This window comes from Aulostomus chinensis, chromosome 2 (assembly GCF_037954235.1).
Source record: "Aulostomus chinensis isolate RoL2024-O1b breed Wild chromosome 2, RoL_Achi_v1.0, whole genome shotgun sequence".
Taxonomy (NCBI): domain Eukaryota; kingdom Metazoa; phylum Chordata; class Actinopteri; order Syngnathiformes; family Aulostomidae; genus Aulostomus; species Aulostomus chinensis.
Window position 1 is genome coordinate 10,016,863 of NC_141321.1, and position 23,037 is coordinate 10,039,899.

At 41.8% G+C, this 23,037-nt stretch overlaps 1 protein-coding gene across 10 annotated transcripts in view; it reads left to right on the plus strand.

Moving 5' to 3' along the window:
• Positions 1–23,037, plus strand: part of neo1a (neogenin 1a) — a 151,918-nt gene that overhangs the window by 76,202 nt on the left and 52,679 nt on the right. For all 10 annotated transcript variants that reach the window (XM_086226920.1, XM_086226863.1, XM_086226929.1 and 7 more), the window contains exons 3-5: positions 5,482–5,757; positions 7,266–7,416; positions 19,358–19,494. In XM_086226920.1, the coding sequence (XP_086083046.1) occupies positions 5,482–5,757; positions 7,266–7,416; positions 19,358–19,494 (564 nt within the window). The remainder of the gene's footprint in view (positions 1–5,481; positions 5,758–7,265; positions 7,417–19,357; positions 19,495–23,037) is intronic.

Here is a 23,037-nt window from a genome sequence, read left to right on the forward strand (position 1 = left end):
TTGTTCTGCTGATGAGTGTCAGCACTGCACTAGATAAGAAACGTCTGAACGACAGAGGCATTAATATGATCTTTTGCTGGTTGCTCAGATTCATTTTTAGATTTAAAAAAAAAAAATAAAGAAAAGCTTTAATTTACTTTTTTTTATTGTACCCACTTTCCTTCTACCTGGCTGCGTACATCAAATTCCGGTATTGATTTCCTACATTTCCAGAATGACTTTCTTCAACCCCAGAGAATGACTGTGAACCTGAGAGCAAGGGGGTAGAGTTGTGGAAATAATAGCGTGATGAGAAGTACAGGAGGTAGAAGAGTCCTTTATTGTAGCTGGCTTACATTTTGGTCTTCTGTAGTCTGTGAAGAAATTGGGATTTCTGCTTCCTTTGTGATGTATTTCTCCTGTCTGATCTTAATCAAAAAATAGTTAATCCATCAAATAGTCTTTCTCTCTGAGGAAGAGACAAATGTAGTGGTGGTGCAAATTGTCTTGACAAAATGTCAGACTGTGTTGAGCTTTTTATCTCCTAAGTACTTTTTCAAGCAACAAGGCAAAATCTGTAAGTGATATGGGTGGAACCTTTTTTTTTAGGCACGTGCAATAATGATCTTCAGTTCATTATCAATTTTTAATGATGGTTATTTATAACGGCCCTGTTTTGCTGATGAGGCAACAGTGTGGTAAATATATGATCTGGAGGCTTTTCTTAAAACTGAAAATAGAGAAAATCAATTTAAAATTTTCAGTCATAGAAATATCTGTTTATAGGTTATGGGCAAAAAATAAATAAAATCTAAGATCGTGCATTCAGTTTATATACCAGCACCAGTTATGGGTTAAGGCATCCGTCTGGTCCTCCATACCTTTTCCCCTTGACACAATACCTCAAGAACACCTCGAGGGAATTTCTTCAAATTTGTTACAAATGATCAGTTGGACTCGAGGATAAACTTAAAGGGTGTTGATGGGGCAAAAGTCAAGGTGAACTCACATCCACAACATTTTACTGAATGCAGTATCTCACATCTTAATACATTTGGCACACATTTTCACAACATCAAATTATTTACAATTGCAGATTATATTATAAGTGATCTTTCAGACACAAATAACAAAAGAGCTGAACCCACACTTGAGGTGTTGGACTCCAGGTTTATAAAATTGGCTGCTGAAACGTTGATGACTGTCTGCAATAAACAACAGTGCTGGAACTTGAATGTGCAACCATCCCTGTTGTTTTTTTCATAAATTGATAATATGTTATTATTAACTAGGCTGTAGCTTACATTGCATAGTATATTAAGCTTATTTAGGCAAATGCAAACACATTTTAGTATATTTTAAATTACAGTAAGGCACATATGGTGGAGGCACCCAGGCATAACGCAGTATTTCAAAATTTCAGTTGCATTTTGTTTGGACTGCTGCTACACACCCTTATGTTTGCTCAGCAGGGGGCTTCAGTTGCAGCTGGACAGCTGTACTTGAGTTAGATCTGGTCTTTCACTGTAATCAGTCACTGTGTAAATAGCTTTCAAAATATGGGTGTCTCTGAGAGGCACTAAGCATCTGTCAATGCACACTTCCACAGAGGAATGCAGGTTATTTCACGCTACCAATCCAAACGTTCTAGTTTGTCGGGCCAGATTCAGTGAAGCAGCTACAACCCTATAGCTCCAAAATTTGATCCCCTTATCTTTTTTTTTTTTTTAAAAATTACATAAACAGACCCTGCTTGCAAATATGGAAGATGGTTTGATCCGAGGTGAAAGGCAGCTTCTCTGCCAGTCAGTTAAATACAGTGGGAGATCTTAAATCTTCCTGCATATTCCATTAAGCTGCTCATTATGATTCTATACCTGATTTTAATTCAGGATAGGGGGAATCCAACTGTGCGATGTAAGTATACATCTGTGTGCGTACATGCGCGGTCGCAGTTTTGCTCGGAAGCAAAGTAGACAGTCGCTCCGCCTTTTCATAGTTGTCTGCAGCTCAATTGTTCCTGTTAATCTCACGAACTGATAGACACATTCAGTCATTAGCATTCATATGATGAGACGCTCCGCTGGCAAAATTGAGCAGATGATGTAAGGATTGGTGAATCTAACTCAACATCCCTCAAAAAGCATCTATTTTGGTGATACTTGTGGATTAGCTGCTGTGTTTTTCAGAAGTTAAGGTCACATTTTGCTCTAATGTCTTCAAAATGAACAAAGAAACAGCCTGTCATCAGCATTAAACAATTCATTCTTGCTTTACCACTGAGGCATTGTTGCCGTCGAGGATCCATTTAACCTCATCGCGCTCTGGTAATAAGAGTTGAGATTGGCAATACAGCACTTCTGTTCAATAGATAGTGCTGACCAAGGGTGTGGAAAATGAAGCTCCCACCCAGTCGATTTAAACGGGCAATTGTGATTAATTGGAATTGATAGTGTTAGCATCGACATTCACCACTTCCCATCTCCAATTCCCTGCCCTGACCCACACCTAATGTGTGCACATTGCTCGTGCACATAAAAGCACGCAAACATGTTAGGCATCATAAAGTGAAGCATCCACTTCATTTACACTGGCTTTTATGAAATATGTGTGCAAGCCTCCATGACTGTGTGAGTTAGGATCCACACAACACTCATACACACACATAGACCCTCTGCACAGTCCAGACACATCAATCTGATGAACTCAGCCTGCAGACAAGTAATGAGGCTAGAAGTACAATGGATTAGTCGGCTGAGAACTGAAAGAAGAGCAGAGTCGGAGCAGATAGAGTTCCTCTCCAGACCTGATATTAATATTTGTCTTGGGCGATTTGATCACAAGTGGATCGCTCTCCGTGCGTGAGTCCACACCTGGCATTAAAATGCATCTCTACATGCGTTTTAAGTGGCCACTTGTGATTGGATCTGGCCCTCCCTGCTGTATATGCAAATGTACACCTACATCATTCTGTTTGCAAAGACCAAATGTATTATTGTTTTTAACTAGCATCAGGCAGTGATACTTTTCCCTGGGCCTTGTCTGGCAGAAAAGAAAACAAGGGGAATTAATTAAAACAACAGACTACTCTTATTCCGTGGTGTGTTCTTGGCAAACTAAATCACCCAAGATTTTTCACACTCTTAATGTATTCAAAATTTTCAGGCATCGTTGACAAAACTTGCAAATGAAAACATATGTCCACCTCAACAGTTTAGTCGGTAGACACGTTTGGGTAAACGTTGCTAAAAGAATGTGGCCGCATGAAGGTCAGACCACCTCCAACTTTGATTGATTGGACCTTAATACACTGAGAACCTGACTCTCTAAATGCTTTAGTCAAGAGACTCAAGACAGAAGGGAGGGGAAACAATTAGAGTTTGAAAAACCCTGCAGTGCAGAACCATTCCAAAGTTTGCAAAGTGGCTCTTAGAGTTAGTTGGTGATGTGCAGCAGTTGCATACCTGTATACACTTTGCAACTGGCAACACATGCTTGTAGAATGGTCTAGCTGCAGTCTCAAAGAAAGAAAAGCCTTCGAAGATTCTTGTTTGTTTCATATCTTAAGAACTGACACAATCTCTTATGCGGACACAACTCACCTGTCCATCTGCCATGTCTGGTTTGTTTCATTGGAGGGAGCACAACGTGAAAGTGGTGTGGGTTCGCTAGTGCCCATTCTCACTGCTTTTCAATCAACCACTTGGCATTCAGAAATCCCCAGACTTGAGTAGGCGGAGCCACGGAGGTCTCCAATGTCTAGTATTGCGCCACAAGGTAATTGCAGGTCTCAGCAGCACCTGAAAGTAAGAAGAAGCTGAAATTGCAGTGCAGGAAACAATTTTCATCATGTCTGCTAATGACTTCCCTTAGTCTTCCTAAAGCCAAATGTTAATTTTAAAGACCAGAAATGTATCTCGGATTTCCTTCCACTACCGGCTGACTGATCATTCACTGCTGCTAATCATAAAAAACAAGGAACATTTGATCGACTGAGAGTGCCACTCATCTCAGTGATGCATCCGGGGCTTCTTCTTCTCCGGTATGATGATACAGCTGGTGACCGCTCTACAAACAGCTTTGATATGAAAAATATCAGTCATGGCATCAGATAAGCCCATATTATTTGAACTTTTGTGCTGAGATCTACTCACAGAACCTTGCCTGGGTCAGTGGGGGAGTCTGTAGTTGTTAGGTTGTTATCTAAATGTGTGATTTACCCTGGAGCCACTATTGGCAGGGGATTTGAGAAACTGTCTGTAGGAGAGTGGAGGCGGAGATGTCAAATCATCCCTCAGCAAGTCTTCAGCTTTTCTCCTTGTCTATCAGCATAGTTACAACTGAACTGACACACATTTTGAAGTGAGCTGCCTCTTCTCACAATATCATATCATCCATTCAACTCTCTCACACATAGAGGCAACCGTAGTCAGCTCAAAAACTCAAGATACCCTCTGTGGTCATAACACAGCATGATTTTCCTTTTGTGGTTGATGGAGTGGCCGCCTTTTTTTTCAATAAAACTTCCCTCTTCCTCACTAATTAATCCAAGAATACTATTTGCAGTTTACATATTGTAAGTTCTTTTTAATTGAAGCAATTGTGTGTGATTGTTTCGAACGCGCACCCCACAAGTGTTGGTTTCAGATCAATGGCTTCAAACGCAGGAAATAATTATTTTACGTTGAGATGAAAGTCGAGGTAAGCACAAACAGCCTGTGGATCCAGCCTTTTTTAATTAGTGCTGTGTGTCTCCTGCTCTGTGGAGCAAATTAACATCCGCCATAAAGGGTAAGTGATTGTGCTACGCAACTGTTTGTGCGCGTTGATATGTATGTGTGGGTGCGATCTAGGATTTTTTTCCGCAAGGTCGGAGATGTGTTTTTGGCCTCTTTTACACCAGAGAATCCATCCTGATTGTGGATTACAGCAAATCACTTGCAAGATTATGGCGAGATATTCCAAGTAATGTTCCTAGCTGCTGTGTGAAATGTCTAGGATCAGTTTGATTTCCAGTCTGGCACTGTAAATGGATGTTTCTTCTTCCAAGTGTCTTGAACCGATTTCATGTAAAATAAGACTGATAAATGTGCAAAAAAGCCTTCACTGCTGGCTCAATTCTCCTCTCACTGGAGCAGGCCCTCTAACATTTGCTTCAGTGACAGGTAGTTTTCACAAAGAATATACAGTATATGCCCCAAAGTTCAAATGTATTTTTTTGGTGTCATTATCTGTTCAATCCAGAGTTCATATTCAGCCCAGTCAGTCCTGACTTTATATGAATAGCTGTGACCAAGCAAATTCTTAACTGCAAAATCAAATTAATTCAGTTTCAAACCAGGCAGAAAACCAATGATACAAAAGTCACTCAAGAACAATAGAGATAGTTTGGCATTTGCCTGTGTGTGACATTTCTTTCCCCGTACCTCTCAGCTGTTGCCAAAATATTCATCTTTTTATGCAGGAGCTCGCTTTAACATCCTTGTCTTCTGCTTTTTTAAGGAATGCCCCGTTTTGTCACCCAGCCTGCACCAGCCACCGTGCCTGTAGGAGACAGCCAGGTGATGGCGTGTGAGGTCAACTCAGACCTGATGCCCTTTACCCACTGGGAGAAAGACCGCCAGCCCCTGGAGCTCAGCACCAGGCTGTTGCAGCTGCCAAGCGGTGCCTTGGTGATCAGTAACGCCACGGAGACAGATGCTGGACTTTACCGGTGCCTGGTGGAGAATGTGGGATCGTCAAAGACGAGCGATGAGGCGCAGCTCCAGATACTGCCAGGTAGTCAGAGCGCTAAGATGATGTCCAGTTCAATTGCAAATCAGAGGAATTTTTTTTTTCTTCTTACAGTTTTTAGATACAGGGTTTATAATCATAATTTAAGTGACATGGCAGGGAAGATGATACCTTATTAAAGAGATTTGTTGGACACTATACTTCCTTTCATGTCCAATAGAGAGAGCATTTTCCTCACTTGTCGTTAGCAGTTTTTCAAACATTTTCACATCATTAGATTACTGAGTAATTATGTTGGAGCTTCTTGGCTATTGTGGAACCTCTTGTGCAGTAAATTGAAATTAATATATAGTTCCGTGCATCATTAAATTACTGAAGCACACAGTGTTCTCTCTGGGTTGCTCATTACCTTTCGCCCAACTGGAGCACGAGCTGAAGGTTGAATGCCTGAAGGAGTGGTTGAACTCCCGGGGGGCTTATCATTGATTGTACAGGAGACGGGATTCCATTGTGGCACAGTGTCTCGTCTCATCTCAGTTTTATTTACGAAGTCGTTAAGCAGCCCACTCCCGCCAGCACAGAGAAGATATTAGAGGTTGTAAACTAGTCTACAACAAGACCCCGGTGGCGGCCTTTATCTCTCTACGTCTCTTCCAAGGTGTGTGCTGGAGTGGCAGAAGGCTGCGTGCCTACTGAAGGAAAACTCTTGAAGCTGTGTGAGTGACACTGAAAAGAATTTTGTTTGGATGCCAGCAGATGTTGAGGTGACAGAAATATATTTGTCATGCTGAGTCATCGTGACTGCTTGAGAATTAAATACCTCAGGTTTGTCGAGAGTTAAGAAAGAAAAAGACAAAGAAAAAGCCATTTAGTTTCCTCTATTAAAATTTTGCTGTCATTCCAAAGAGCTAAACATTACTATGATTTTGTCTCATGCACACGCTCTTTGGTCACAGAAACTTAAGACAGACATTGTCTTCTACTACTTGCAAGATGTTGCCTAAGCATTTATTTCAGTGTGAGCTTTGGCAGATCACTATGAACTCCCAGTCAGTGTGGATTATTCAGCCAAATGTTCTTGGTTTCCATGTACAGAATGACAGAGTTCTGGTGATGTTTTGAAGACAGAAAGCCTGTTAAGTTTAGATTGAACCCATTGCCATTGCAATTAGATGATTTGCCCTTTTGTTGTGGTACATATTTTTTAGTGTCACAAAAGCAACTGTAGAAATCAGCCTGGAGGGCTGTGACTGTGGGTACTATTTAATATCTGCTGTAGACTGATTACCAGAGTCAATGTAGATGGGGAGCAGTGTTAGAATGCAGACTGTTGAATTGAGATGCCAAAAGGTCACTGAAGTTGCTGGTGGTAGCAGGCTGTAAACTACCTTGGTCACCCAGGTTTTGGGACGTGATGTACCTCTGTTTACTGCAGAGTCTTTTGACCAGGAACTGAATGCTGATCAAACTGCCATTCAAGTGTTTCTTGGCCAGTTAGAAAGGAGCAATACTTTCTCCAAACTTAACCCCAATCATGTTGTCTCCCATTGCAGAAACTGGAGAAGAGAGGAAGCCTGAGTTCCTGGTGCAGCCTGTTCCTGTGACCAAGGTGGTGGGTGCCAGCGTGCTGCTGCCCTGCGTGGCCAGTGGTTACCCAGCGCCGCATATCCGTTGGTTGTTGGAAGACAAGCTGCTGGAGGAAAGGTATGAGCACAGACTCTGGGTGGATTCACCATTTTCTCTCCTGCTGAATGAAGGAGTTGTTGGGGTCCAACATCCGCTGGCTCTCACACAATTTAAAAAGCAGCAGAGGCGGTAATGTTGCTGCAGCTCTCTACTAGCCTGCTCCTCTCTACTAGCCTGCCCCCCAGGTGTTAATGCTCTGCTTCTGCCACCCTGAGATCCCCAGAGGGAGACCTGAACACAGCAATGGATCCACTTAAGTTGGGATACAAGGCTGCTTGGTTGCCAGCAGAGGGGAAGTTCACAAATTAAGAGCCAAAAGAGAGTGTCACAGCGCCTGTGCTCTCACTCCTCCGGCTCTCATTAGCTCTGGCAAAACAGCTCAAATCCCTCGGAGAGAGCTGCATTGGGCAGGGAAAGTTTGATTCTCCCCAATTAGGAATGTGCTTTGTTTACCCAACACCTGTACACCAGCCCTGTAGAATAATAACTTAAAAACCTGTGGGGTCAACAGAAAATAGCTGAAGTAGGGTTTCATTCATCTTAATCTACCATCCTCCAGTGGAATTAAATACAATTGAATCACATAGGTATCCGCAGTACTCCAGTGTGGTGTGAGGCGGAATATCATTACACTGTAATCTGGTTCCTCAGAAAGTACTGTATCTTAAAAATGCCTTCAGCACCTATAGACTTGACTGTAAGGAACCTCTGAAGGGAGCCTGCCAAACAGGTACTTACTATTCAAGCTTTTGTTAATTACCAAACTCTATCTGGAGTATGTAACCACCCCCTACTGTGCCTGCATTGGTAATTAGCCAGCGCACTATGAACAACTAGGGAAGTCTTTCTTGGTATTAAAGTGGACCCCCGTGTCGCCGCCTTTAGAGCAGATATGGATGGTGAATATATTACTAAGACTCTTCTTTTGATTATCACTGTGACATTGACAATTAAAAAGAGTGACTGTGGAACTTTCTTTTGTCCTTGAGTCTCCTGTTCCTCTAAGGCATTACACGAGCAATAGAAAAGCTGCTGTCAGTTAATAAAATGGTGTATACAGGGTTGGGGGGAGGGGAGAAAGGGGAATCTGCGGAGAGCGTCTAATTGGTCTTTGGAGCACAAACAGGCCCTTGAAAGTGACAACGTCAACGCTGTAGCTATGAGATGAAAGTTTATGAAGATGTGTCAGAACAGTCAATTGAAGACAGGGTGACTCACTGACAGCAGGGATTATCACATTGAGCTTCTGCTGCTGATGCTCCAACTTCGTCATGTGTCTTGTTTTCTTTCAGTCTCTCTTCTCGTCTCACAAAAGAGGAAAACTAGTTTCCCCCCGAGCCACAGAGATAATGTAGGTAATTCATGTGCAACTTAAAACCACATGCAGCAGTTTTAGATAGTACCGTTTCCTGGATCTTTTTTCCCATAGTTTCTATTTGCTCCACTCGCTGATATTTTCATTACGAGCACAATTAAAGACGCGCTTTTTCAGAGTAGCAGATAAAGGATTTCTGTCTTTGAAGAATATTATGAGGCTGATTTTCATAACCTGTCAGACAGACATGGCGGCTTCTTTTATATCACCTGCCCATCTCGCCATGCAGAGCGTGTGGACTTCTGATGGATCTTTTTGATGTCTGTGATGACAGATGGGGACAGACAAAAGACCTGAGATAGAAATGTAGAACAGGTGGTTGTCTAATTCTCAGTGATTTCTCTTTGTTGAGTTTTTGTGTCTGTCTCTTAATGGCTCAATATGCAGGGATGAAACTCCACAACAGTTTTGTCTTTCTGCATGGTGAGAGTGTTTAGGAGTGACCAGCTTTCCTCCAGCTTCAGAACAGCCAGTCTAATTAATTTGGTTAAATGCTAATGAGCCGCAAGCACTCTCCAAGGAGGAAAAGTGCCACCAATTATCAGCCGTACTTGTCCTCGTCATTGTTTTTTTTTTTTTTTTTTTTGCTTAAATCCTTCATCTGCTCGCTTGTATCTGTCCGCCAGAAACAGTTTTTGATGCTTCTTCTTATATTTTTTACCTCGTACTCTCCGCTACACACCATCACTACTGTTGTTCCATTCCTGCTCGAGGCAAACATTCAGGTAACTAAATACCCGTCACTACAAGCACACCAGCAAAGATGTCTCCACTGCAGCTGTCAATTTTATTGAAAAGTAATGTTCCAACGAAGTTCGAATAACCTGTAATGTGTTTGCATATATCTAGTAAAAGCAACATTAGCTTAATTTTCTGACAAGTCAGTGGGCATGCAACAGGTCAAGGTGATAGCAGTTTTAGAGCGCCCCCTGATGGATAACAAGTGAACTACTCTCAAATGGGTTAAGGGGCCTTTGAGACAGATTATTAAAGTTCGAAGACAAACTTTTCACCCCATCTTCAAACAAACATCCGAACCTCAAATAAGAGTAGCAGGGGTGTTCATTTTTGTCCAAGTTATACATTATAGATTTATATAATAACTTTATATAATAACTTGTGACTTCAATTTTTATCCTCAACAGTTTTGGTGTATAGAAGTTGTGCTAAAAGCTCATTTCCATTGCGACCCTACTCAGTCAGGTGACCTCTGCTGTGATGGACTACATCAGACACAATGAGTCTCATTTTCATTGTCATGTGCTTCCCACCTGCCAGGCTTGACTAAGATCCCAGTATGAGCACAGCTGGATGGCTTCAACTCTGCTGTAAATTATCATCTTTATTGACAGAATTGTATCCCTGTTTCTGTGTTAAAATGCTTCATAGGTCCATCTTTCCATAGAGTAGTGAAGGAGATCGATCACCTTCTCTTGTGGGTCATTTACCTAAAGTGTCTTCACACAGAACCTTGAATGGGAGATTGATATTATGATATCTCTTGGCTGCTCTGTTGTTTATGTATTACCGTACCAGTGTCTTGATCGAAGCCTCCGATTCATTCAAGCTCAGGGCTACTGCCAAGGGCACGAAATTCACTGTGTATTTAAGCTCAGCAACACCATGACAGAAAATGTAAAACCTGAAGCAGTTCGGTCAACATATTGAAAATATTCTTAACTTGTCATTGGTAACATCTCAGCGTGCTGGCGTGCAGTCAGAGTGGTGTTGGGATGTCTCATAAACTGGTCCTGATGACACTCATGAATAGGACAGTCATCTTTTGTTCTTGCAACTATCAGTCTAACACCTAACAGAATCCCCCAGCAGTCAATAAAATGGATGAATTATGCATGTCAGCCAGCAAACAGGGACTTGACAGAGCATGTAAATCAACCTTCTTCCAAAGCCTGCAAGTCACCCGTCTCCTCCCTTTCTTGTCTCCTTGACTTCATTTAAATATGGCTGTGGATATTGTATTTACTCGTGTATGAAGAGAGAAGCACTGTGTGGGAAATTTGTTTGAAATTGGACGATGTCTTGCACGCATCAACATATTCACTTGGCTTTTTTGTGAGTGAGACAGGGAATAAAAGCACATAAATGCATAGACAGCCCTTCTTACATGGTAAGTCTGTTTTAGAGCACTAGCAGGGGAGCTACAAGCACTGCAGACATGAAAAATGGCTTTTTACCTTGTTGTCCATGCTACAGTGTATCGTAAATTTACTGCATTTACATAGGGCTTTTATCCAAAGGGCGCTTCAGATATGTTTAGAACATGCCTGTTTAATAGTGTGAGCTAAGAACAGTTATTTAAAAGAAGCAGTAGCATCTCTTCCATAAAACCAAAAATAAAGCCTCCACATCACACTAAAAAGGATCACGTTCTTCTGTTTCACATCCAATTTCAGAAGAAAATGTATCGTAAAATAAGCAAACAGCCTTCAGTGCCCTTGCTGTTGGAACGACAACGTTTAAGGATTCAGTCCAAGTTAATTCCGTAAAACTTCTAGTCCCTGGTGGTGGTGACAGCCGTTGCATTTTGATGAACTACAGTATGACCCACTTTCTGATTAGTATTGACACCTGCCAACAACAGGAGGACCAAACAGCTGTCAAATGGAAATACAACTTGTGACCAAAACGACGATGACATCCAACTGTTGCTGTTTTTAAAGGGAAAATAAACATAAATGAGAATACATTTGTCATCTATTTCTAGGCCCTTTTCACTGTTTATGAAAAGTAGGTGTTAAGATAAAGAATCCTGAAGGATTATAACTTGAGTGGCACATGTTGCTGTTAATTTGCTAATTCTTAGAAGAAATGTTCTGTCTGATTAATGTGGTATTCAGACCACCGTCGCAGTCGTCCGCAACTGTCTGCCTTTTTTGTGAAGTCTTTAAATTTCACTCAAAACTTCGACCTGCTTTGTTCTCAACATCATTTGACTTCATTACCACCCGTAACTGACGTCATGGATCTTTTTAGCTGCCCAGTGTCTGTTCTCAAACCAATTTGCAGACCTTCAACACCATTTTGCAGGTCTGATGTTTTAAAACGACATCTGCGACAGTACAAAAAAACTATGGGTATTACTTCTGAATCTTTCATCTTCCACCAGAGGTACAGCCTTTTATTATTGATGGCGTCTGATTTTTCTCTGCTCATCATAGGAATTCATTCGGGAGGTTAACTCATTGCTCAGTGCTCACTAAAAATGTTCTTGGTGGTGCTATTTACTGCCACATCCAATAGTTCCTTCCATCACAGCTTATTCTACCTTATTTATGCTATGTAGGGTTCATGGACAACAATTGCTTCTTGGTGTCTAAAATGTCAGAAAGTTTGGAAATTAAAATTGGCGCTCCAGGCTGTATACGATCGCCTCACGATTGAACCTTGAAAATCAAAGCAAATCAAGCAAGGTGGCTTTCTCTAAAAGAAAACACATATGTCCTGCAGCACATTTTCATTGAGCCTACAAACTACTTTTTTTCTAGATACACAGGAGACCGTGTGGTTTGAATTCTGCCTTAAAACGCTTAACTTCAGTAAAATGATGGATGACAGCATCAGAGTGGGTTAAGGTAATGGAGAGGTTGCTGGCATGTGGCAGTGAGGGGGGAAAAAAAATGAGATAACCTACACGGTTTCCTGCCAGCAGAGCAAGAAAAGTCTCCACAAAGACTTGGGGTGTCTCTCGTCTGTGCTTCTCATGAGGTCATCTAAAGCGTTGGGTCGACTGACTGCTATAGAGATGCTGCTGGGGATTTATGACCTGGACAGGAGACACAACTGTGCAGTGGTTAAGAGATTATTTTATTGGGTAAAATAAATGATAGCAAATTGAGCCACATGAAAATACCAAATTAAATCTCCACATCAAGTGTGGAGATGAGTGAAGTAGTTGTCTGTAATGTGCATGAACAAGGGCTGTGATTCACACTAGCTTGAAGGTATTTTAAGATTTGTTTGCGGGGCGTATGTATGAAAATACCATACTTGTGAATTTCAAGACTTTTCACGCGTTTCTAACAGCAGGGGGTTACTAACAAGCCCCTGAATGAGACTATGGAGGCTGTCAAGGAAAATAAATCGTCGTCATGCTGGAAAAGGGACAAGCAAAGCTACTGCAGTTGTGGTGAAGTGATGCATCCGCAATGTACAGCAGTTCAATCATGGCAGAATGTTAGCTCTGTATTTCTAATGACTGCATTTCCACTTAAAATATCACAGAAGTGGTGTTGGGCCTTATTTTCATCAATAGTCCAGAATCTAGTCTAAAAATCCCACTGGCTGTTGGTGAACGCTCGGTGGTGCTAACTTCTGGTTTGGCCTACAAAATACGTCATCCACTATTAGCTGAACCTCCAGACAGTTGTGTGTCTTAATGCATTCTAAAACTGCAGAATAGCACCACCTCTGTCTTTTATGTACTCGCACATAGAAGTACTATAATTTTACTTCAAAAGCTAAAATTGACAATACACAGGCTTCGTTCACTGATGGCTCAGGCCTGCACATTTTCTTCAATGCCTGAGTTTGTAATGTCTTTCACTGCACAAGGTCATGTGTTGTGTTTAAAAGCACCATAATTTAGTTTTGTAGGTGAGATATACCATTGGGCACACTCCAGCGTCAGAGCAGATCCCTGCAGAGCCACCTAAAAGTATATTATGTGAGTTGGGCTGCAGGCTTCATTGTAATCTACACTAATCAAATAATCAGTTTATTCTGGGGAACCCTGGTAGGGAGAAAAAGCAAATTAAGTCAGGTATGCAGGAGTTGTTTTTGTCTCAAGGGCCCTGCAGCGGTTCTCCATTATGAGCCAGAGGAAAACAAAACCGTTTTCATGGCTGAGTCACTTAAGAAGACCCAACATGTGCCGTTGGCACCAGGTACCGTCTCGTATTATGTTGCGTGGGTTTATTCATTAATCTATTTCATGTGACTGCTTGATGTCACAATCCTTTTTTTTGTTGTCTCATTTTCAAAATGTTACAATGGAAGCAGGACAAATCATTCTAATCCTCTTTCTGTCCTCTCTTGCTGTCAAATTAAACTTCACTGCGTTTTTATACTTAAGCAGTATTCAAATTCATGGAGCTCTCGTAATGACATTCTCTTGAAGAGGGAAAGTTCAATATTTATTCAGTTTTAACAGCAACACCCAACATTACAGTGGTGTTAGCATTCATGGTAAACTGAGAGCTTGAAATGGTGATGATGGTGGACGGCTTTGTAAACGTAGGGAGAGAGGAGGAAAGTAAAGGAGTTGAAAAGAACAGTCTGACCAGAGGCCACAGAAAGTTTGGAGGGGGCCACTCTGTCCGTTAATAATTAAAACCATTTGTTATTGACAGTTTGGATTCTGCCTGCCTCCCATTTGTGTGACAGATAGCATGACCCCTTAGAACCACTGTCACAGCACTACTAATTGCTCTGCACTCTCCCCTTCAACACACGCATACTCACACACACACACACACACACACATACCTACCTACCTGCTGGTCTTCTGTCATTTGTAGCTCTCCCTCACCCAAGTGTGCTGACCTACTGTGACGGGCACCCCCACCCCCACCCCCTCCCCCTCCCCCTCTTTGTGCCTGCCACTTCCTTCAAAGCTGAAAGTAAACCAGGACTCCTCTACAAACTGACAGAACAGCTACCCCTGGGATCCTCTTTGGTTTATAAGTGTTCAGAATGTTTAAAATCCAAACCAGTGATCCATCCATCCATCCATTGTCTTCCACTTATTCATATTAAGGGTCGCGGGGGGGGGGGGGGGCTGGAGCCTATCCTAGCATAAACAGGCGAGAGGCGGGGTTCATCCTGGACAGGTCGCCATCGTCCATCATAGGGCCAACATAGAGAGACAGACAGCCATTCACACTCACATTCATACCTACGGTCAATTTAGAGCACAGGTGTCAAACTGATCCAGTAAAGGGCCAGTGTGGCTGCAGGTTTTCATTCCAACCCAGCAAAAGCAACACCTGATTCAACTTAAATCAATCAAGCTGTGTCCACACAGCTCATTTGTTGGATCAGGTGTTGCTTTTGCTGGGTTGGAATGAAAACCTGCAGCCACACCGGCCCTTTACTGGATCAGTTTGACCCACCTGATTTAGAGTATCAATCAGCCTCGTTCCCTCTTGATGTCTTGGGACTGTGGGAGGAAGCTGGAGTACCAGAGAGAACCCACACAGGAGCAGAGAGAACATGCAGACTCCACACAGAAAGATCCTCTGCTGGAGCCAGGACTGGAACCTGGAACCTTCTTGCTGTGAGGCGACAGAGCTGACCACTGCACCACCGTGCAGCCCAGACGAGTGATATTCAACACAATATAAAATGTGATTGCAAACTACAAAGATGAAGACATAACAATGTTTTACCATCAGTTGGAGTGTGGTGTCACTGGATGGTTCCCTGTGGAATCTGGTATATGCCAGGGATGTCTCAGCTCTCCTCACCTGATTTTCATGATTGGATCACCTCAGACAAGCCTGAGGCATCCAGTGGCTTCCTTTTACACAGCTACGAGATCTTGATTATGCTGATGACCCAAACATTCTCTCCAAAAATCATGCTCACCTGCAAGGGAACTCAGCTAAGTTGATAACATTTGCCAAACAGATGGCTTTAAATATTAATATCTCCAAAATTCAAGTACATTAATTCACCACCACATGTGCCCATCACTATTTGTAGTAACTCTTTTATCTCCAGGAGTTAATATATTTTGGAAGTCTATTCTGTAGGGATAATGTATGAAGACATCAGAATGAGGCTTGCAGTGCATTTGGAAGCAAGCAAACCATCTGGAAGTCTAAACGGTACAGCCTAAAAACCAGGATGAGACTGTATACAGTGATGCTGGCGAGTGATTGAAACACATGGACATGAAAATGGATGTCTTTGAAGTGTGTATAATATGTTGCATCTTTTGGCTAGACAAGATTTCCAATGTGGAACTGCAAAAACTGTCCCAATTTATTGCTGTAACTGAACATCAGTGGCTCAAATGGCTCAGATATCTGCTTAGAATGGACTTCGGCTCAGTCTCTCTCGTGGCCATGGGAGGGATCCCACCTGAAAGAGGAAGGAAGGGAGGCAAATCTAACTCAGAGCCACACAGCGTAGGATCAGATAGATAGTCACAGCTTTATGTTCCACCTGCAACGAGAAGTAAAGTTGTACTAAAAAGGAAACATTGAATGAGTTGACAGAGACTTCCTTACCAGCATCATCCTCCCAGGGCTTGTAGGTAATTCACAAGAGTCATAGACTTACAACAGACACATACATAGCTGCAAGTGAAGCATGAGCTCTTTCACATATGGTGTGTTCAGCCCAAGCCACCCAAGCTTGTTAATGTTTCTCCCTCACGTCTATGCAGCGTAACCTATGCCTTAAACTGTAGGACTTGTTCCTAACAGAAAGAGAAATCGCCTGGTGGTTTGATATGGACTCTTCAAATACAAGATGGAGCTGTCAGTACCCTTTACAGGGCATGCGGCACTAAAGGCCAAGAGCCTGAATAGTTGTCCTGGTGAGACTAGCTGCGGGAATGCTTGGCACGGCCAACTCTGAGGAATTTTTCATTCAGCCTGAATTTGACATGCAGAGCTTCCCAGCAGAATCAGTCTTTCTCTATAATGTGCACAGGGAATGAATCAATGTACAGAGAACTGGTATTCAGGTTGTGTGGTATATTATGAGGTTTTACAAGCAAAAGTAAAGGCATGGCCCTCTTAGTGCTTACTGTTGTAGGGTTCCCACCTTGAAGAGCCAGGTGTTCACTGCCAGGCTTTCTGCTGAGTGCAACAGTTTCTTGGAAGTGGTTTCTTTATGGCACAGCTGTCAGCCTGAGCCCAGCTTGCTTTTTAGTATGGCACAGCTGTCTCAGAGTGACTTGAGATTTATTTGTTTTGATTCATCTGAATGGGTCAACATGGCTTCTGATTCTACTCTGGTCAATGTTCAGGTCTCTTACTGCTCAGCTTTGATAAATACTGAAGAAGCGTCTAATTATTCTTGTTAAGAAGTTTTACTGCAATGTTACTGATTTACCCTTGTGGCACAACTTGTCCCAGTGTAGCTAGCTGGAGAATGCCTTGTTGTAAAACTTGAATTTTCCTTCTAAAGAAATATTAAGCAACTATTTTACCACTTCAAAATAAGTGATGGTTGATTTAGTTGTAGTATGGAGAACAGGGACTTCACATCTATGGTTGACTCAGATGGGACTGCAACACCAACGGTAGTTACAGTTGACGCGTACAATGCAGAGGCAAAGGCTTGGCTTGTTCAAGTCCTGTACTTGGTACAGTTAGCATTGCGCCGTACCCTCCCTACTCTTCCATCAAGAGAATCATTCACCAGTGTCCTGCCATTACCACTTGTGTCATGTGAACTGTGACCACTAGGTATTAGCTCTCATAGTGGCCTGGTTAAGAGGGCAGGCAGGACACCACATTCCTTAACCAGCAGCAAGCAGCTTCATGTGTGACATGAGCAGGGATCGACAACAAAACAAATGGCTGCATCTGCATGCTGCGTGCCTTGGTGAGGCAATAAAATTCAATCCACGAAGTCCACTTAAGATTCTACATTTAAGACCTACCAGACATAAAACTCTGCAACAGTTTGTGATACCCACAGACAGGACATTCCACAAAGAAATTGTTGCAACAGTTCAGACAGATAGAGACACTGAGAGAGAAATATGGCGAGTAGAAATATTATACTGGAAGGGTTTTTTTTTTTTTTTTGTCAGACGAGCCTGGAGCTCCCCCACCCCTCTGCAGCACCAACAGTAGGACCTCACTCAAATGACTGACAGGCCTTTGTCCTTTCACACAGGGCTGGTGTTGGTCCGAGCCTTGCATTAAGCACAGTACGGAGGGAATATTTTACTGGAAGCAACACAAAAATCCTGCCAAACTGTGTCTATTTCTCTATGTATTTGATTTAATTTGTCCAGCACTAACCTTAAACTGCAGAGTTAGCTGACTCTCATAGCTTTATACGATGGTGGGTGGTGCTGAAGTTAATGGTCTATCGCATCTCTATAGTACCAGTGAATTAGTGATGTCACTTGGGTGACAGCAGGTCGAGTGCCACTCGAATGCTCCACTCCAGCACAGACAGACAGGCAGATGGTCTGGACAGCCAATGCTGCCAAACTCAGGACCAGTCAGGGAGAGAGAGAAAAGGGAGGTGGAGTGGAAGCTCGCACACATCAGCAGTTTGTTTAAATCTATATCAACTTGCAGCACAGGGCTGTTCTACTCGCTGCACTCTTTTCCTTCGCATGTATCCCCCACACCTCAGTCGAACAAAAATATTCTCACTGCTCAGCTGCGTCTCTTCGGAGTTTTATCTTCTTCTGCCAACCTGCTGCTCCCACTTTTCCCCCTCCCTTTGTTTCACTCTCTATCTGAATGCGGAGTTCTTGCTGTTAGCTATTGATCTCTGTTTTCTTCTCAGCCCAGTCCTACCCTTATTCTCCAGTGGTTGTTGAACCAAGCCAGGTCTTGTCCACAGAGTTATGCTTTCTTTTGGGTCCAGAGAGAAAATCAAACTCTTTCAAAATGGAGGAGGGTCACTGGTTTCAATAAAAGCTATTCAAAAAGATAGATAAGCTGTCTTTCTGCATATGCTGTAGTGATACACTTAACTACAGAAGGAAACAGGACTCTGTTTCCTTCAAACTGTGTTCTTCTGGTCCAGTTGAATGTCCTGCTCCAGGATGTTGCAGAGTTGCAAAGGCTTATCTTAAGAAAGTAGGACTTTTGCTTCAGATATCAGAACCGAAGGAAAATTAAAAATGTTTGAAAAAGAGCCAGTCACTTCGTGGTAGTATCAGATGGGTGTATTGTTTCTCCAGATGCAGCCCCCCCCCCCCCCCCCCCAGTTAATTAACAGCTGATGAAACAAGGTGAAAACCTTTCTCAAGGTAACTGCACTAAAACTAAAAGCCTTAGTTGTAGCCTCAAACACACTCACAAACTTCCATCTAAAAATGCAGCTGAATGGCATCTTACTGTCCAACGTATGAATGAGCAACATTTATTTTTGAATGTATTCTTTGAATGATTGAAAATGATTGATACAACTACAACTGGGCTCACAGACATGCCAGTGAGCTTTTTTTTTTTTTTGGTACCAGATCTCTAAATATAAATCATGGATGTTGCATTTGTTTCAGGGCATTCAGCTCCAATTTGGTTTTGCTTTTTTAATGCTGGAATGCTGTTAGGTGGATAGGAGGCCACCTGAGTCCAGTTTGCTACCACGGAGCACCAGAAGCTGATAATTTTCTATATCCGTCTGATGGAACACATGGAATTAGGGCTGAAATTTGTTCCTAAATATTTTAAAAGGTTGATGGATATGAAGTTTCAGCACGACCCTGCAGCCTGTCAGTCCTGCATGTGATACGAGGATGCAGCAAAGCCTTGTACATGGATATTGATACTGTTCAAAAGACAATTTAGGGGCTTTCCAACTCTGTCTTCCAAATCCAACCCTTAACTTTCTTGTGACGTCTTCTCTTTGTGTCTGCAGTGAGAGTCGATTTGAGGTCCTGGCAGGTGGAAGTCTCCAGATTTCCAATCTCACAGAGGAGGACGCTGGTGTCTACACCTGTGTGGCAGAAACGGCCAACACAACCATTGAAGTCCAGGCCCAGCTGACAGTACAAGGTAGTCTCCACCAACCACACCGCTTCCTTTCTGGTGCCAGATGCACATAAATTACAATTCACTGTGTAAGCGTTTTGCGGGTAAACAAAGTGCTGTCAGGCACAGACCTCACAAACTGTGTGTGTATATGTGTGTGTGTGTGTGTGTATATATATATATATATATATATATATATATATATATATATATATAAAAATAATATTACCATAATGGGATAGTCTGAGATTGTAATAGCAGCTTCATTCATCAGAGCTAGTGTGGTACAAACTGACTGCAAAGGCTGCACTTGGTTATTGGGGGATTCATTAGTTCCTAAGAGGAGTTTTTGCAGGTCTAATTGAACTCTATCAGTCTGATTTGATTGTATTATGTTCAGGAAGGAGTTTATTCATTTGCTTCTGAGCCCATTTCCCAAATGTGGAACTCAGCCTCTCAAAACGACGGGTGAAATTAAATATGCTTAACTTGTACACTGAGATCAGAACACATGTATTCACTTTGGGTAAAGAGCTGTGAAAACAAAACTGTCCACATTTGCGACGCACTATGAAAACAGTTTATGGAGAAATGTGTTTCACACCCAAGTTGGCAGCATTTACTGTGTTAGTGTCTGTCTGTATGTTATTTAACAAAAAGAGAGACCAAACGTACAAGCAGTAAAAGAAATATAAGCAGTAGGTGACAGTGTTGGCAAAGCTGTTCATGGTTGTCCTTGTGTCCAAAACTGTTCCAAATAATCACACTTACTACAAACATATGAAGTATATATCAGAACAAATCATCAAGTCTGCAATTTGAGTTTTATTCTCGGCACCAAGATTCCCAAAATTGTCCGATTGTGGGATTAACACAGAAGCTCATTATTCATGCAGTTCATTATTAATCTAATTTTCAGTCAGTGTTGTGTCGGATCAAGACTGTTCATGCTCTAAAAGGTTTCGCTGAAAATTCTGTGTTGAGACCTTTTTTTAAATTCACAATCACAGCTATGAGTTCTCATGGGAATGTGTCTTTCTCTGGCAAAGTTGAGGCGTAATTTGGGTAAACAGATTCTTGATATGATAATGGTTATGCTTAGGTTTTGGGTTTTTTTTTTTGTCACTGTAAGAAATACATTCATGAACACAAAAAAGGCAACACAATGCATGAAGAGACTAGCAGCCCAGGTTCCACAGAAATGGATTTGTGTTTGCACAAAGGTTCTTGATTTTTAGGACGGCAAATGTTGTTATTAAGAACGTGCACCAAGTTCTCTTTTCTTCTCCTACAAAATGTACTGTTCTTTTAATTTCCTCTATTTTCCGAACACAAAACAATTTTCAGCATTCAGTACTGTTTCTAACACCATATTCATATTCATCCTTGACAAGATGACAGTAATTGAGGCAAAAGGGAAATGAAGCAAAAGTATAACAATAAATGAAATGCACTCTTAGAGACCGACAATCAGCCATTGATTGTTTCTTGTTTCATACTCATAATTTGCAAATTGCGGGTCTTCATTTAATGTGTTCCTCTTCGTGAAATCGAAACTTTAATTTTGCTTTACTTTTGGTTTTCACACAAAAGACAAAAATCAGTGTCTTTTGTGTAACTCATCGTACAATTGTTATATAATTATGAGACAGCTGGAAGTGTGGATCTTAGAGACTGTTGTGTGTCTGGGAAACAGTTGCAGATAGACATACACCAAATGAAGCTATTGTCTGGTATTTTCTGTAGTTAAACACATGGACGCTGGAGTCTCAGGTGCTTGTTTGCTTTCTCAGGGGAACTGTGAAGTAACTGTAGAATGGGGGAACACCCCGAGGCTCCTGCACTACATTACAAACACAGCCATATCGTGCTACGACTCCCTCTCTCCTGGCAAATCCCTTCATCTCCTCATCCTTCCATCATCCTTTCATCATCTCCCGTCACTTGCTGCGATTAAAGAAGACAGTAATGGAATATCGGATCAGGTCACAGGAGGACGTCTGACTCCATTCTCTTTCGTGTGTGTCGAGTGTGAATTCTCTCAGAAATCCCTTGCGTCTCTGACCTGACCCCCAGCAGCCTCCGCCTCCAATATGACGGGACCGAGGATTGATCAGCCCTCCTAGAATATTGCTGAAAGGCATCAGTCATTGTAACATGATTAAACAGGTTGGATTGTTGCCATGTTGTAGACACATGGGCATAATTGCATTTGCTTCATACCGATTTATGGAGAAAGCAAATTGATTTGCTCCCTTGACAAGCAGAGTGACACTTGAAAGGTCAAATTGATTCCACCTGAGAAGTCATTGTGCTTGTAAAAGACACTCATACAAATCAACGTAGTAGGAATCTTAACTAACACCACCACCATTTTTCCTCTGGCTGACTCCTGAAACACCTCAGGGCAAGATAAGTTGAGGGCGGGAGGCCAGCTTCATACACACTGGGCTGGGCCTGGAGATAGCTCATGGCTCGGTCGCGCATCTGCTCGGCAGGTGTGTGCACGCAAGGTCAGATGTGTGTTCACAAGCACATGTGTGTGCATTCATTTCCAGACATTATTCAAACACACATCCTGCTGGTGGCTTCTGCCCACCTCGAGGATATTATAAGTAATTAGCCATGTTTCATTCCATAATCTACACTGATGAGTCATGTCTAATATATAATAACAGGATGAGACAGGAATAATAATTTAATTTAGTGTCTTTCATAGATTTATAATAAATACAGTCTTTATAGAGAGAGATGTGACTGGTTGCTATGCTTTATGAAACATGTACTGACAGTATGTTGGGCTTAGAAAAACAGCGAAGTTAAATTTGAAAGGAATGCTTGATGTTGATTTCAAACTTTTTTTAGTTGACAATGGAAATGAGACTGATGTCAAAATCCAGCATAGTATGTCAGATTATGACATTAAATATATGACATAACAACATTTAAACAGCAAAACATCCCAGTCAAAAGATTTAAAAATTCACGTGTGGCCTTTTGTGAACAAAATATTCATGTCATCAGTCTTAAGTATTTTACACAAAGTAACTTTGAACTTAGATGTTGGTCTGACAATTTACCTCACAAAAACAGGTCTTGTCGCATATTCAGGAAACCTCAAAAGCTCAAGGACATTGTTACTTCATTGTTTTATCCAACGTTTTACATCCCAGAAGTCAATTTTGATGTAACAAAATACTCTGCAAAGAGCTTTTTCTGGCTTTTTATCAATGCCATCTCAATAACAAGCAGAGGAAATGATGAGTTCCATTTCACCATTAAAAAAAAACTGTTAAAATGTTTAATGAAATCAGCCCTACATGGATGAAACTGCTGTGCAGGTTGGTGGAAGCAAACAAACAAACAGAATCGTCAAAGTTCATCCAGTAAAACTCCTAATATCTTCTACGCGGCAGCAGTAACAGAGAATCACCCTTGAATTTCTAAGGCAGTTTTTACAATTCTTTGACCCCGGCTGATACAAAGCACTCTGACTGTCAGAGATGACAACCAGCGTGGAAGTGGGGCACAATTCTAAGTACCAGTAGCCCAGCTGACCATGAAACC